General features: G+C 37.1%; 2 protein-coding genes across 3 annotated transcripts in view; one reads left to right on the forward strand and one right to left on the reverse strand.

Moving 5' to 3' along the window:
* Positions 1-411: 411 nt before the first annotated feature.
* On the reverse strand, positions 412-9,503 carry rp2 (RP2 activator of ARL3 GTPase). Of its 2 annotated transcripts, none has more exons than XM_034147769.1 (5): positions 9,221-9,503; positions 5,751-6,419; positions 4,200-4,314; positions 2,971-3,056; positions 412-1,209 (listed from the first exon to the last, which is right to left on the reverse strand). In XM_034147769.1, exons 1-5 carry the CDS (start codon positions 9,386-9,388, stop codon positions 1,126-1,128), a joined length of 1,122 nt encoding a protein of 373 aa, XP_034003660.1. In that variant the 5' UTR covers positions 9,389-9,503; the 3' UTR covers positions 412-1,125. The 2 variants fall into 2 exon arrangements, with proteins under 2 accessions (XP_034003660.1, XP_034003661.1); XM_034147770.1 differs by lacking the exon at positions 9,221-9,503 and adding an exon at positions 8,887-8,904.
* A 4,005-nt stretch (positions 9,504-13,508) lies between these two features.
* The window catches only part of slc9a7 (solute carrier family 9 member 7), a 41,231-nt gene continuing 37,970 nt past the window's right edge, over positions 13,509-16,769 (forward strand). The window contains 1 exon segment of the mRNA XM_034147082.1: positions 13,509-13,884. Within this exon segment, the coding sequence (XP_034002973.1) occupies positions 13,608-13,884 (277 nt within the window). The 5' untranslated portion in view covers positions 13,509-13,607.

Below are 16,769 nucleotides of genomic sequence, written 5' to 3' on the forward strand. Positions count from 1 at the left end.
TTTACATTTACAGCTTGTTCAAAAACATCAAATCGCACAAAATAATCCTTTTATATCAAATACCTTAAAGGGGACCTATTGTGCTACATCTCTCGGTTCATATTTTGGACGTGTCTCCATGCTTTAATGTTCAAAAAGCTCTCATACTGCCTGTATCTTTTCACCCTCTGTCTAAAACCAGAGCCCAGTCTGCTCTGATTGGTTAGCTGGCCGGCTCTGTTGTGATTGGTCAACCGCTTAGAGATGTCCCGCCCCTTAGCCTATCACGTACAATGTGTTGGAGCGCTAGCCAATAGGAGCGAGATGTCACTATGTCCCTGAAGTAAACAAACAAGTCCAATGGAGACGTTTCTCATTTTTTTGGTCCTTCGTTCATGAGAATATCACAGGGGCCTTTTGAGAGTGATATAATCCTTTACAATTAAGTAGTTTTGCAAATATCAGTAGCGAAATGAACCCAGGAAGACAGACTATTTACCCAATTGTTCATAATGTATGTCTTTTAATGTGTGTCCAGCATCACTGCTTCTTCCAACAGTGTTTAAAAAGCCTCGTAAGAAAATAAAGTCAGACGTAACGAAACGTTTTACTAAAAACAATGATAAAGACAATACATGTGTTTCCATACAAAAACATTCAGCAGAGTATAAAACAAATATCACAAAATAAAAATCACATGTCTACATCAACCAAAATGCAGACGTTCATGATTAAACTTTGGCCTAACAGAAACCAGTAAATATGTGATAAACATCTACTCAGCATGTCTCAAATATACATTCATAACAAGTCCATTATCTAATACACAAATAAATCCTTGAACAAAATAAAAATATGGTTTATTTATATAAAATGTTTTCCCTCAGGCGTTCGTGTGCTCATGGTTTTTCTGCAGCGACATTAAATTAAACATTTACAGCAAAGCTCTACATTCACAATCGATAAAAGCGACATTCATAGAAATATAAATATTCACCGCTCGCTCCGCTTCGAGCGTCGCGGCTGCAGACTCACGGTCGGGTGAACTGCAGCCTTTCTGGATCTCTGCAATATTTGTGATTTGCTATCTCGTTTTCTGGGGCCAATCCAATCCAACTGGAGCCGAGCTGCAGGCGTTTCGCTTTCTCACAATCCCATCTGCATGTCGGCGAAGTTGAAGAAGTTGTCGACGTCTCTGGAGGAAGAGTTTTTATTTTCAGAGACGAAAACCTGCAAAGGAAGAAAAACAACTTGTTGAAGTAAACAACAACAGCCAAGTAAACAACAACAACAACAACAACCATTACTTTTGCTCAGAGGGGGAAGAAGTACTCAGATCTTGTTCTTTAGTAAAAGTAGAAGTACTCAGATCTTGTACTCGAGTAAAAGTAGAAGTACTCAGATCTTGTACTTGAGTAAAAGTAGAAGTACTCAGATCTTGTACTCGAGTAAAAGTAGAAGTACTCAGATCTTGTACTTGAGTAAAAGTAGAAGTACTCCGGTCATGTACTTGAGTAAAAGTAGAAGTACTCAGGTCATGTACTTGAGTAAAAGTAGAAGTACTCAGGTCATGTACTTGAGTAAAAGTAGAAGTACTCAGATCTTGTACTTGAGTAAAAGTAGAAGTACTCAGATCTTGTACTTGAGTAAAAGTAGAAGTACTCAGGTCTTGTTCTTTAGTAACAGTAGAAGTACTCAGATCTTGTACTTGAGTAAAAGTAGAAGTACTCAGGTCATGTACTTGAGTAAAAGTAGAAGTACTCAGGTCTTGTACTTGAGTAAAAGTAGAAGTACTCAGATCTTGTACTTGAGTAAAAGTAGAAGTACTCGGGTCTTGTTCTTTAGTAACAGTAGAAGTACTCAGATCTTGTACTTGAGTAAAAGTAGAAGTACTCAGATCTTGTTCTTTAGTAAAAGTAGAAGTACTCAGGTCTTATGCTAGAGTAAAAGTAGAAGTACTCAGATCTTGTACTTTAGTAAAGTATAAGTACTCAGATCTTGTGCTTAAGTAAAAGTAGAAGTACTCAGGTCATGTACTTGAGTAAAAGTAGAAGTACTCAGGTCATGTACTTGAGTAAAAGTAGAAGTACTCAGATCTTGTACTTGAGTAAAAGTAGAAGTACTCAGATCTTGTACTTGAGTAAAAGTAGAAGTACTCAGGTCTTGTTCTTTAGTAACAGTAGAAGTACTCAGATCTTGTACTTGAGTAAAAGTAGAAGTACTCAGGTCATGTACTTGAGTAAAAGTAGAAGTACTCAGGTCTTGTACTTGAGTAAAAGTAGAAGTACTCAGATCTTGTACTTGAGTAAAAGTAGAAGTACTCAGGTCTTGTTCTTTAGTAACAGTAGAAGTACTCAGATCTTGTACTTGAGTAAAAGTAGAAGTACTCAGATCTTGTTCTTTAGTAAAAGTAGAAGTACTCAGGTCTTATGCTAGAGTAAAAGTAGAAGTACTCAGATCTTGTACTTTAGTAAAGTATAAGTACTCAGATCTTGTGCTTAAGTAAAAGTAGAAGTACTCAGATCTTGTGCTTAAGTAAAAGTATAAGTACTCGGATCTTGTACTTTAGTAAAGTATAAGTACTCAGATCTTGTACTTTAGTAAAGTATAAGTACTCAGATCTTGTGCTTAAGTAAAAGTAGAAGTACTCAGATCTTGTACTTGAGTAAAAGTAGAAGTATTAATTTCTTGTATTTGAGTAGAAGTAGAAGTACCAGAGTGTAGCAATACTCTGTTACAAGTTGTTACAAGTTGTTACTCAGGTTGGAAAGTACCAGCATCAAAATATACTTAAAGTACCAGAAACATGTAATGTGTTTGTTTGATAGGTAAAACTAAATGCATGAGTTTGTAGATGGTTTTTAGTTGTGTATTTGTAAAGTGTGTGTTAGTGAATCGTAGGACATGTGTAAAACATGTTGAGTTTGTTTGTGGAGTTTCAGCAGGAAATGAGCTCCATCCTTTCTGTATGTATCTTTCAAAGCGGTTCACCTTGGTGCCGGGGAACACCTGGTCGGCGATGCTCCTGCAGGCGTCCACCACGCCGCCTCCGCTCAGCTCCAGGGCGATAACCGGACCTTCAGAGGACAAACAGGATGGGACGGATTCAGATTTATGGGAACATTTCATATTACGTTTTACTAAGCATTAAACCAATACAAATATTTAAACGTTGTATTTGACAAATATTTTATTTAAAATATGACCTTTTTGTTTGTTTTTACTTCGTACGTGTACCTGTGTAGCACTGATGTCAATGTCTTATGTGTATATAATGACCGATGTTCATATGTTTTTTGAATAAATAATGTTGAGACAATAAATAAATATAAGTAATAATACATTATATTTCAAGGTGCCTTTCAAAGCACACCGTACAATTCATAATATATTCTAAAAAGGGTTCAAAACAGTTCAACAGGACAATAACAGGGAACATGTAGCGTGTCATACGGTCTGCTTATTTCCATAAATGTAACATCCACTTCCTCCCCCCGTCCCTCACACCTCACAGCACCAACTCACCCTGCAACCCTCTCCTCTTTGGTCTCCCTCTCAAGTCCATCCACAAACTTCAACTGGTCCAGAACTCTGCCGCCCCGCCCCGCACCATCACCAGACCCACCCCCCCCCCCCCCCATTAACCACATCCCTCCTGTTCTCCAGCAGCTCCTCTCAACCTCTCCGACCTCCTGCACATCAGCACACCCACCCGCACCGTTAGGTCTTCTGCTTCCATCACCCTCACTGCACCACCACTTGTGATGTGTCATTTTGTAAAGCACTTTGAGCTGCATGTGTTGTATGAAAAGTGCTGTATAAATAAAGCTTTATTATTACTCCATTCTGCACCCCTCCTCTGGAGCTCCCTCCCACCTGACATAAGGAATATTGACTCCCTCTCCATTTCAAATCACGTCTCAAAACACATCTCTCCACACGGGCATATCCACCCTGATCACATGACACGTCCTCTGTTCTTACTGATTTCATTGTCTTGTTTTTCTGCTGGTGTTTGGTTTTTGATTTGTGTTTTTGTATCTTGTACATGACAGCCATATAAATAAAATGCATTATTAAGTATATTAAACAATCTCTCTACCACGACAATACTTAATTCAAAATGTATTCTAACTCGTATTCAGCCTTTAAGAAATACTGTGATTCTTGCATTTTGGATATAGTCTATGTTGTGTTTTGGATCAAATGTACCACCCTACCTTTGGTGATCCAGTCCACTAGCTCGTCTGCGCTGTTCTGGAAAACCCTCTTCACGTCTTCAGGTCTCATCGACACCTCCTTGGTCTGGACCAGCACGAAGCTTTTAGCCGTCACCTGAGCGAACGAGAAGGGAAACGTGATTTAATAAAAAATCAGCAGGTTTGTAGAGAACTACTTCAAGACTCCTGCGGTGTTTGCACGGAGGAGATGAACTGGATTACAGCGCGCCTGCTACACATGCTTTAGTGATGGAGTCATGCATTTTTCTGGCAGCAACACAAACATCACAGGAATTTTAAAGCAGCTGAACAGCAGGCTTCACATACTGAGTAGTACTAGCTCAAAGTCAGATCGAAAAGAAAGTGATTAAAACATGTCAAGATCAGGAAGAATAAAACACATATCAAAATGACATTTGATCCCTCCTTTCAACTTTGCATTTGTAATTATCTATATTATAAATTAAACAATAATTAATGAAGTCAATATGTTTCAATTAATAAATAACTATGTCACAATCTGTATTTAAAAAAAAAGGTAGGTAGGGTAAGGTAGGTAGGTAGGTAGGTAGGTAGGTAGATGTCACAATCTGTATTTTAACGTCATGTTCGCATTACATTTTCTTATAATATGTTATATGTTGTTAAAAATCCTGCAGGCTGTGCTGGTTAACACTGTTTTTATTTTTATTTTAATTAGTTGTGTAACCTTTTAAAGAAGTGGCTGAGTGCACCCAGATGTTATCGGTGTATTATCAGCAGGTCAACTCTGATACCACCACCACCATGTTTCCATGTACGTACTATAAACACTTCCTCCATTTGTTTAGCACTTCATATCTAGTGGTAGTAAAAGTCAGTGTGATTATAAATACGGTTTTACGAGTAACTCCTACACAGACCTACGGTAGTTGAATAAAGGATTTCTTATTCTGATTTCCATCAGATGAGACCAGGGGCTATTTCAAAAAGAAATGTAATTTTACCTTGTGGAAAAAGGGAGTTGCTGGAATACCGATGCCTTTTTTCGGTAAGTTAGATTGTGTAATTGTGTGACTTTGGTGTTTTAAAGCGTTGATTCAGTTTTACCAGTCACATTATAACCTGTATTTTAATTAAAAAGATAATTATAAGGGTCATAAAAAATGGGAAAGAAAACTATTAAACAATTATTAAAACTGTCATTACTTTATGTAGTAAAAAAGAAAAAAGGAGAAATTTCACCAATTTATCTTGAAAACCTTTAAAAATGTCACAGAAAATGTAAAATAAACATTTAATTAAAAAATCCTAGTATAGTATGAAACAAAAAGTCTTAAAAATGTATAAAATATTGTTAAAAAAGTACCAAAAAGGATTCAATACATTTAATATTAATCTTCTGCAAAAAACATTGTAATAAAGCGTACACTTAAACTAATAGTTTTTTTGTACATGTCTAAAAAACATCCACAGCAGGACAATAGATAGGTAGGTAGGTAGGTAGGTAGGTAGGTAGGTAGGTAGGTAGGTAGGTAGGTAGGTAGGTAGACAGATTGGTATTCTCCTCACCTCATCGATGAGTTTGCGGGCGTTAGCGGTGGTGTATTCTCCGGCGAAGAACACAAAGAGGCAGGACTCATCGCTGTCCTTACGCCGGCCACCTTTTGTCAGAGGCACGATGCTGCGTTCAGGGTCGCCCGAGATCCGAACCGACTTGAATTCAGATTCTGGGTCAGGGACGGGCACAAAATCCAGAACCTTGGACGACTCCGGCAGCAGGCTCCAGTTGTTCTCCCCAGAAACGGGCGTGAAGTCGTGGATGTTGCTCCAGTTGTTGTTGAAGATGCTGAGGCCGGCGTCCTTGAAGTGGAAGGCGAGATCGGGGTAGAAGTATTGGAAGCAGCCAAACTTCATCCCCGTGGACGCCTCGATGATGGGCTGTGTGGCGCAGCACAGGAACACCTCCATCTTTTTACAGTCCCGCGTGCGAAACTGCTGGCAGGCCACCACGCACTTGATGTCCTTGCAGTCCCTGAAGAAGACGCTGCCCTTGATGGGGCCCAGCATGATGCGGCAGTTCACGCAGTCGTCGATGGTGATGGTTGCCGCGTGGTCGAAGACGAAGATGTTGCAGTTCTCGCAGTCCTGGATCACAAACTGCTGGCCGTTCAGTTTGCCCGGATGCCGGCCCACCGTCACGTCTTTGAGCCCCGACAGCATGTAGTCTTTGGGGTCAACCTGAGCAGAGATAGGGGGCGCCATCAGTCAAAGGAAAATGGACAGTATTTACAGAACAGTATCGGATATATTTCAACTTGATCATCTACTTAGCATGCAGATATTCTTGTAAGCGTCAGTAGAAAACATTAAAAAGGCCTTAATATGCTTTTGGGGTTTTTCCTTTCCAGTAGTGTACTGTAGGTTTTTGTGCATGTAAATGGTCTGCAACGGCTAAAATCCCTGTGTTTCCTCCCTCACACCTCTCCCCCCCCCACCCTGCCTGAAACGCCTCAATTGGACTCCTTTGTTTACTTCCTGATCATAGTGACACCACTATGTAACACTCGCACTTGTATTGGCTAGCACTCCAACACATCGTACGTGATAGGCTAAGGGGCGGGACATCTCTAAGCGGTTGACCAATCACAACAGAGCCGGCCAGCTAACCAATCAGAGCAGACTGGGCTCTGGTTTCAGACAGAGGGTGAAAAGAGGTGCTGCAGCACAGGCAGCATGAGAGAAATAAAGGGCTTTTTGAACATTAAAGCACGGAGACACTAAATACTGATATGAATAATAGGGACCCTTTAAATCCAACTCATGTAAGGGTGAATAAGCTGCTTACATAATAAAGCTCTGTTGTGCAACCAGCTACATTTTAAGTTTAATTTATTATACTTTCTGGATAATTTGATACGTTTCTTTACACACCCTTTGAACCGTGTCCTTGATTTTGCAGTTCTTGAGTTTTGTTTTTAAATTTGAGATTATGCTCTCCATTAAAAAAATGTACTTAGAGCTCCCATTTTAAAAACTGCTTTACAAATAAATGTATTAAAATCAAACCATTCATTCATCGTATCTTCTCTTCTTTTTGTTACATTTCACTAACATTTCAGTAGTTTCTCTTCTCTAGAAATGAGTCATATTTCAGACTAAGTGAACTTGCAGTTGGCATTAAGCTAGTTTTAGACAACACACCGGATACTGATGCGTAGTGTGTTATTTTGGTGAACCACTGTTATAAAAAGGGTGACATCCTAAAAAGGGAAGTGGAACCACGACCTTGTCCGTGCCTACATAGTCTGAATAAATCATGCTCTGTGTGTTCAGCTGTGAACAGTGTTGTAATCCCATAATGAGATAACGCCGGCTGGATACATGGGGGACGTGTGCAGAGCGTTGCGTGCATCTTAAGCAACCGTCGACACGTAAAGCTGAATATGTTGAGACTGGGTGATGTAATAAAACACTGCCGAGCTTGGCTCTGTTATGTAGACAGATTCAGAGCCAAAAACGGATTAAATAAGACAAATATTATCAATAGGAATTACACTTACAAATTAAAAAGCTTTAAAGCATATGTATACAAAAATATATCGGCCCTATTTACATTTGCTCCAGGACACTAATGCCTTTCACCTGGTTAAATACATGGAGATGTGGATTGGTCTTTTTCTTCTTTTTGGTATCTTACATTTGCTATTAAAATACTCCATTGTGAAAATATTTTAATTATATTTATCATATTTTCGGTGAATTTTTATCAATTTTTCATTTTATAATATATATTTCTTTATATTTTTCTTACAAAAATGATCAATACTTCCTCACTTTGACTTCAATGTATCTAACCGTGTATATAGTAATACTCTTTCACTCTTAGTGTTTATTTTGTTAAGTTAAGGATCTGGAAACTTCCTCCAACACTGAAAAAAACTCTGGCATTTGTAAACATTTAATACTCAGTTTACAAACATGTAAACTGAGTATTTGTACACTGTAGTACTGTTAGAGTACCTCTGCATACCTGTAACAAAAAGCGTACATTTGAATGTATCTTAGTGTTTACATTTTCACAAACAAGACAATATCCTTGTAAGTGAAAAACCTATTTTTCTTTATTTTGTGTCAATGCAGCAATTTAAGGTTGTGTAACATATTCAATTATATTTTATTAATGTAAAAGGATGTACTTCATTGCATTGGGTGGATGTTAAGCAATGATCTCAGCATGTACAATAAACATGTGTTGCGTGTTAAAAGTTTTTTTTAAAGGTATTTTAACTGGGGTATATGTGCTTTATATGTGCTGCAATCGTGAGTTCATTGTGCTTATATGTTTTTCATGTGCTCTTGTATGTTTTCTTTAAATGCCTTCAACCTGCCAGGGACCTCAGATGAAAATTGGCCTCTCTGGCTACAGTTAAAGAATGTGCATTGTCCCTTCTTAAAATAAATAACTACAAATATTTCCATCTAAATGTAACTCCCTGTGTTTATATGCACCAACACACCTGAGAAAATCCCTTGTATGTGAGAACCTAATGAGGTTTTTTTTCTAAATTGCTACCTGGAAACCTCCTAATAACACAACATAAAAGACGTTAAGTGTCTCATACTTGTTAGGTAAGACTTCCAGGAATCAAAAGGTATAATTTCATTTAATTGTATGACTGTATTGAGAATGTAATGACGTGTTCACCTTTTCTCTCTTGTCCCAGCTGTAGGTTACTGCTATCAATTAATTTGACAAAATATGAATGTCCATAGAAGGGTTAAATATTGTATTTTTTCAGTGTTATTTCCCCATCTAAATGTATCTCCCTGTGTTCACGTAAGCACCAATACACCTAAGAAAACCCCTTGTACGAGAGTTGTTTCTAAATAGCTAGCTGGAAACGACTTAATGACACAAATGAAAAGGCATTAAGCATCTCACACTTGTTGGGTTTTGTTAGGTAAGACTTCCAGGTGCCAAAAGGTATAATTTCATTCATCTTAATGATTTTATTTAACGTTAAATGTCATGTTTTCACCTTTTCTCTCTTGTCCCAGCTGTACTGCTTCGGAGGCTCCTCGCTGTTGTTGCCAAGGGGAACCGAGCTGTTTGTCGTCGTCGTAGTTTCAACGGTCGTTGTTGTCGGCGTACGTTCATCTTTTTCCGAGGACTTCCTTTTGGATTTTTTAGAGAAGAAGCACCCCATGTTGCTTGGAGTTTTTCGTTAACCCGTAACGAAGGAGAACACGATCAAATGTGAGAGAGAGTGAGAGGCTTACGAGCTCTTGAGTTGAAAAGATTTTTTTTCTTTGGCTTCCTGTTTCTCTGCTTCGTTTCGCAACCAATCGTAACCGTCCCAGTCGTGTGAAGAGCCAATCACAAGGCTGATGTGGAGTGACTGAGTGACGTAAGAGAGGCGTGAATCCCATGAGGCGTTTGGGGACAAAACAAACTTCCGCAGGTTGCTTTTATTATAAACATATTTTAATAAGTATTTATTGAACATAAATCAAAACAGAGAAGCACACATCTATCTACTGGTGCATGATGTATTGAATTCAAGTTAAAGTATGATTACCTGCACATTTAAATGTATGTTTAACCTTTATACATATCTGTGTATAACTCATGTCATTGTTGTCATTTCTATTCATACTATTACTACATGTTATTCTTATTTTATTTTGTATTCTTATTCTTATTATCCCATGTGTACTATCTGTGTTTCTGTCTTGTTCCGTTGCTGCAACAACACCTGCATTTCCCTACAGGGATCAATAAAGGTCCATCTTATCATATATTATCTTATCTCATACCATAATAAAACACTCCTGACTCCACTACAAGTAGCTCATAACTATGCAATCAAGATCTTACTCAAGTAAAAGATACACATTTTTGCTTAAAGGGGAACATGTAATAGGGGGGAACATTTTACCTTTAGTAGCCTACTATGCAATCTAAATAAACAATCAACAGTTATTTTTAATACAAAATATAATGTAAGTTGTGGTTGCAGTGTGTTGATATATTTATATTTTTGACCTTCTCTTACAACTTATTTACTTGTGTTTTTATGTTTGCACCTGCATACACCAAAGCAAATTCCTTGTATGTGTAAACGTACCTGGCATTAAACTTGATTCTGATAATAGTGTATTCTTCAAATTAACTATTGTATTATATAGATATTCTCTAGCAATATCTCTTATCCGTGTTGGTATGTATATTTACTGTGTATTTTTTCACTTCTGTGCAATACTTTTGTTTATTTGTTGACATGAAATTCCTATATGAAAGGTGTTTTTTTTGTTGATACATATACTCACTATCTCACTCACTATCAAATAGTGCAGTAAAATGTACAATATTTTCCTCAGTAGCAGAAAATATAAAAAAAAGTACCATCAATATGCACTTAAGTACACTACAAATTACCTTGCAGCAACGTTCAGGAAAGAGGTTGTAATTTACCAGCCTACCCTGAATGCACCGTTACACATTGAACACACCCCTCTGGTCGGGGTGTTGTCATACTACAAAAAGCTCATTATGCAAACTTGTTAATTACATATCTTATATCATAAAAACTATAATATTATGCTCATAATATAAAGGGAAATAACTGAAAAGAGTGCAGAGTAAAAAAAAAAGGCAATACAAATGTAAGTGTATGTTTATTTTTTGAACACCAGGTTTATTTATTTATACTATATATTGTATATTTACATCTCACTCAACAACAAAACCACAAATAACTTGTTACATGTCGGAGCAGACTTCAGATTAGCTAGCACCTTAAGCCAATAGGCCACGCTAATAATAGGTAATCTCCCATCATGCATCTGTAAGAGATGCTTTGAGGAAATGGCCTTCCTGTACGTCCCTTTTTCACCCTGCGTTACCTCATGATGTTATCTGTTGAAATACCTAAAGGGCAGAGAAGGTAATGTATGGTAATGGCTTTATTAAAGGAGCAGTGTTTACTCAACCTGCTCTTAAGTACACATTTGAAGTATTTGTTCTTTACTTAAGTATTTCCATTTATTTATACTTGACTTCATCTCAGAGGGAATATTTTTACTCTATTACATCTATTTGATCACCTCAATCACATTGAAGATTAGGATCAAAAATACAAAATACAATCAACCAAAATAAGATAAATAGATTAGTAGAAGGGATTAATAGAGATACATTGCACTTTATTGATACCTTTGTGAGATTCACAAGCTGTAAATGCAGTACAAATAAAGTCTAATTAACATATTATGCTCATTTTCATGTTCAAATGTGTATTTAGTGTCTCTACTGTGACATGTCTCCATGCTTTAATGTTCAAAAAGCTATTTATTGTTCTCATACTGCCTGTGCTGCAGCACCTCTTTTCACCCTCTGTCTGAAACCAGAACCCAGTCTGCTCTGATTGGTTAGCTGGCCACCTCTGTTGTGATTGGTCAACCACTTAGAGATGTCCCGCCCCTTAGCCTATCATGTACAATGTGTTGGACTGTTGAAGTGTTAAATAGTGAGGTCACTATGTTCTCGAAGTAAACAAAGGAGTCCAATGAGGTGTTTTTGGTGGGGGGAGAGAAACAAAATACAATACTAAAATGCTTTTAGAAGTTAAAAAACAGTATAATAAAATAACCATAATAATAAAATACTGGGAAAAGATATGTTTGTAATTCTACTTGAGTAACGTTTGGAAATTAGGACTTTAACTTGTAATGGGGTATATTAAGACCATATATTTGTACTTTTACTTAAATAAAAGATCTAAGTACTGTCAGGGAATAATTCTGTATACATGTTTATCTTTTGCCCTCTGACGCAGATGCCCAACCTTGGGCAGCAGCTATCTCCCTTAAGGAGGGGCTGCCCAAGCATTTTGTTGTTGTTACCAGTTTATGACAGGGCAACTCTCTGTCAGAGATAGTTATCGTTGTGGGACACCTGGAACACAACCTTCTCGGGGTGTAGATGACCCAGAGCCATAAGCGACAACAAATGTGATTCAGTGTCCTCAGCTGTTTAGTCTATCTATTGAAGAATGTTGATTATTACACTCTGAACTAGTTAAAACCTGGAGCTACAGGAGGGTCCTTCAGAATTGATGTGGCATCTCAACCGTGTGGTCTGATCGTGGCCCGTGACATGTCTTGTGAATTCTCCGGCCGAAGCTCCAAATAAACCATCAGTGTTTGCCATCAAAGCTCCAGCTCTCCTCGTGTCTCTCTGAGTCCTGACTCTCCAATTGCTTCAGAAGTTTCCCCCACAAGTACTTCTTCAAACACTGAGTAGAGGTATATTTAGCACAACATGAAAACACTACTTTGTTAGTTCCCACAACTTGCATTCCACTACTGCTTTTTAACGACCAAACCCAGTCCCTGTGCACTTCCGGTTTTAAATCCTCAGCTCTGCACATTCATCAGGACCTGCTGACCGTGACTCAGGGGGTTTAGCTTTACCTCTGCTTCATGAGTTCAAAGGTTTTATTGTCATATACACAGCTACAGTCATGCAATGCAATTCCTAAGTCACAGGCTCCTCCAACAATGCAACATAAACAAAAAAAAACAACAACAAGAAAAACTGTACAAGAAAAAATAGAGTAGAAATAAAATACTGCAAGAGTGTTGCAAGACTAATGTACAAGTGAGGAAGTTAACTATATGCAAGTTAATAGAAAAAAATGAGCTAAATATAAAATCAGAGGCGGGAGAAGTACTTCTACTTGAGTAAAAGTAGAAGTACCAGAGTGTAGGAATACTCTGTTCTGAGTTAAAGTTCTGCATTCAAAATGGTACTCAAGTAAAAGTACAAAAGTAATAGTATCAAAATATGCTTAAAGTACCAAAAGTAAAAGTAGTCATTGTGCAGATTGGTCCATTTCAGAATAATATATATGATATGTTTTATAATTATTGATGAATTAAAGTGTTCTCAAAGCTGGTAAAGGTGCAGCTAGTTTGAATGACTTTGTATACTGCAGGGTAGCTTGTGAATTTACTCCAGGTGGAACTAAAGTCTGATTTAAGAGCTGATTATATTTCACATCATTCATCCAGATCTGTAAAGTAACTAAAGGTATTCAATACATGTAGTGGAGTACAAGTACACCATTTACCTCTGAACTCAAGTGGAGTAGAAGTACAAAGTAGCAAAATATACTCAAGTACAAGTATTTCAAAATTGTACTTAAGTACAGTACTTCAGTAAAAGTTACTTTCCACCACTGCGCATGCGCAACCTGAGAGCGGCGGTGTGATTTCCTCTCCAGCAGCAGAGCAGCAGTGTGTCTTTAAAAGGCTGAGCCTGCAGCAGCCAGCAGACCCTGGATCTGTTTCCTCTCTGCGAGCACCGTGCAGTGACATGGCATCATCATAGCGGCTGTCAGCAGCAGCAGCAGCCGCAGCATCATGGAGCCTCTCCGGTCGCAGAGGCGCACCGCAGCCCGGGTTCTGGACACCTTGACGCCGGCCCTGATCCTCCTGAGCGCCGGGGCAGTGACGGCGGAGGACGGAGGAGCAATGGAGGAGCTCACCACGGAGAAGGAGGCTGAGGAAAGTCACCGCCAGGACAGCGTTAATTTACTCACATTCATTATGCTGCTGACCTTAACCATTCTCACCATCTGGCTCTTCAAGCACAGACGGGTGCGATTTCTGCACGAGACCGGGCTGGCGATGATTTACGGTGAGATCAAATAAATAATAACAAATAAATATATATATATGTTGCACGTACATACAGCCAGTGGCGGATCTAGACAGGATTTTACTGGGGGGGGGGGGCCATGCTGGGGCCAGTTATTTTATCAGATTCAAAGACTGAAAGCTTTATTGTCATATGCACAGCTACAGTTTAGATATGGGAATGGAAATCTTAATTCCTAGGATCCTCTAACAATGCTACATAATATATATATATATATATATATATATATATATATATATATATATATATATATATATATATTATATATATATATATATATATATATATATATATATATATATATATATATATATGACATAATTTCCAAGAAAAATAATATGACTCCATAATAGTAACAACAAACTATTAAAGGAAGATGCAATAAAAAAAATACAATGAATATATATATTAAAATGAGAAAAAGAGGGGACACGTCACCAGCAAAGATAACGTTTTTGTTATTATTTTGATAATAAATTCATTCTTTTCATTCATTTTTAAATCAGAAATGGGGAAATAATTCCCACATTTTCTGATTCCAGCCTTTCCACTGACAGGATGTCCTGCTTTTTCTTTATTGATATCATTGTAAACTAAATATTTTTGGACTTTTCTGGAACAAAACAAGACATTTGAAGACCTCACGTTTGGCTTTGTAAAGATGTGATCGACATTTATTGACATTTTAATAGACTAACTGGTATTGACTGACTAGAATCAGCAGAATAATGAATAAAGAGGATAATCAATAGTGGCTGTTCTCACCCTGCGTTTTAATTGGCTGTTCAAAATCTAACAAACATCATGCATCTTATAAAAATGATGATTTCCTTAAAAACAACATAATAAGGAAAGGTAACGCAGGGTTGTCATCAGCTTCATCTATTACCTGCCATTTTATTCCTATGGTGACAACCATATGAGCACAGAATAATCCCTGTTGACTGTTTAGACTAATCCCACTCTTCGTGAGAGCTAATTATTTCCCATTTCATGACGTGTTCAGCCACCCTTAGATTTTTTGTGGCAATCATTTTTCCAAAAGAAATTGTATTTTTTATCTACTCTTCAAACACCTTAAATTAAGATTACTCCTTGATTGACTTTTAAAAATATGTATCTTAGCCAGAAGAATAGTTGTATTTATTAACTGTGTGCGGTCTTCATCTAAAAGCCCAAATAAAATATTAAAGGGTGTAAATGTAAATTCAATATTTGCCGCCAAATAATTTGCTAAACATTATGATTTGTGTGGAAACATTTCATTATTAAGATTTATTTTTTATTTTAACCTCTTTCCTTTCTCTTTCATGATGCTCCTTAGCAACGGTCATTGCAGTCCTTGACAACGGTCTGTTGTACTGGATTTACAACGTGTCACATGTTCTGAATCGACCAATCAGAATTTTATTTAGCCTCCGTATTGTTTATGGTTGAATGTGGGCAGCGAAAACTATTTTGATTCTTAAGTGGGCCCTGAGTTGAAAAAGGTTGGGAACCACTGATCTAGACTAATGGTTTGCAATAGGGCTGTGCGATTATGGCAAAAATCATAATCACGATTATTTTGGTCAATAATTGATATCACGATTATTACAAACGGTTATCCATTTACTTGGAAAACATCCATTTATTGAAAAAAATGTTTTGAACAGTATGTTTTGAACAGTTGATTACCCTGAACTTTAAGTATAATTCAACTGAAAAACCAATACAAAAAATAATAAAAAAATAAAAATAATTACATTTTTTTTCTTTTTAAATAAAAATAATAATCGTTTTATTTCGATTACGTTGTTTTCGTAATCGTTGCAAGCCAAAATCGTAATCGAGATTAATATACGATTAATTGCATAGCCCTAGTTTGCAATATAAAACAACATTATAATAGTGAAAATTGTCACTTTATATGGTATTATAAAGAGAAAAGCAGCACATCCCCACATTTAAGAGGCAGATTTCCGCATTTTAGGTAAATTATGGCATTACATATTACTTTAACCTTTAATCGATTATCAAAAAAGGAAAAATAGGGATTGTTTTTCTGTTCTTCAACAATAGGTAATGCATCCAAGCAGATATACACCTATGGTATTGGGAAATTAAAAAAAGTATTTTACCCTCCGACTACATAATCCATTTATATGAGTAGATTTTCCCGGCTAATGATTTATTTCAGTCTCATCTGTGTTTAGTGTCTCTTCAAATGTCAGTGATTAACCTGAGATTATCACATGAAGGACAAACTTTGAATTGTTTTTCTTGATTAAAAAGCAAACTGTGAAATGACAGAAAGTGACATTTATATCACAGCACATATTTACTTTTTACTCTACTATGGGAACATCATTTTTTCCCATTTTTTTTTTTTTAAGTTGGTTTAATTGCAGTTTCAACACAACTCCAGAATGATGGGATGTTTGTGTATTTTTCTGGACTGTCACCAAAAGTGCTGCCAAGTGGAACCATGTCAAATATTGATTTTCTGAATAAACAGCTGGCTCCACAGAAACTGTTTGCAGGTATTGTGGGAGTGTAATCGGGACAAATCAGAATACTTTAAGGCCAGATTTTGGTCGGACAAATCAGGCAAAACAAACAAGACTGTTTGCTTAACATTTTAAAAGGTCCTTGGGAGGTAATTTTAAAATAGGCCCTTGAACCTCAGACTATGAGTGAGCAAGACATTACTGTATACACAAGGCCTTATAATTTAAATATCTAAATTTAAGGTTATTTCCCACACATTATTAGCTGAGACTGTACGAGTGAATACATGTGAACACATATTTTTTTAATGTGTTTTTCTCCCCCTTTTCTCAGGTTTGCTAGTGGATGTGATTCTCTAGTGCTAAACGTTTCAT

This window comes from Trematomus bernacchii, unplaced genomic scaffold, assembly GCF_902827165.1.
Source record: "Trematomus bernacchii unplaced genomic scaffold, fTreBer1.1, whole genome shotgun sequence".
NCBI classification, from domain to species: domain Eukaryota; kingdom Metazoa; phylum Chordata; class Actinopteri; order Perciformes; family Nototheniidae; genus Trematomus; species Trematomus bernacchii.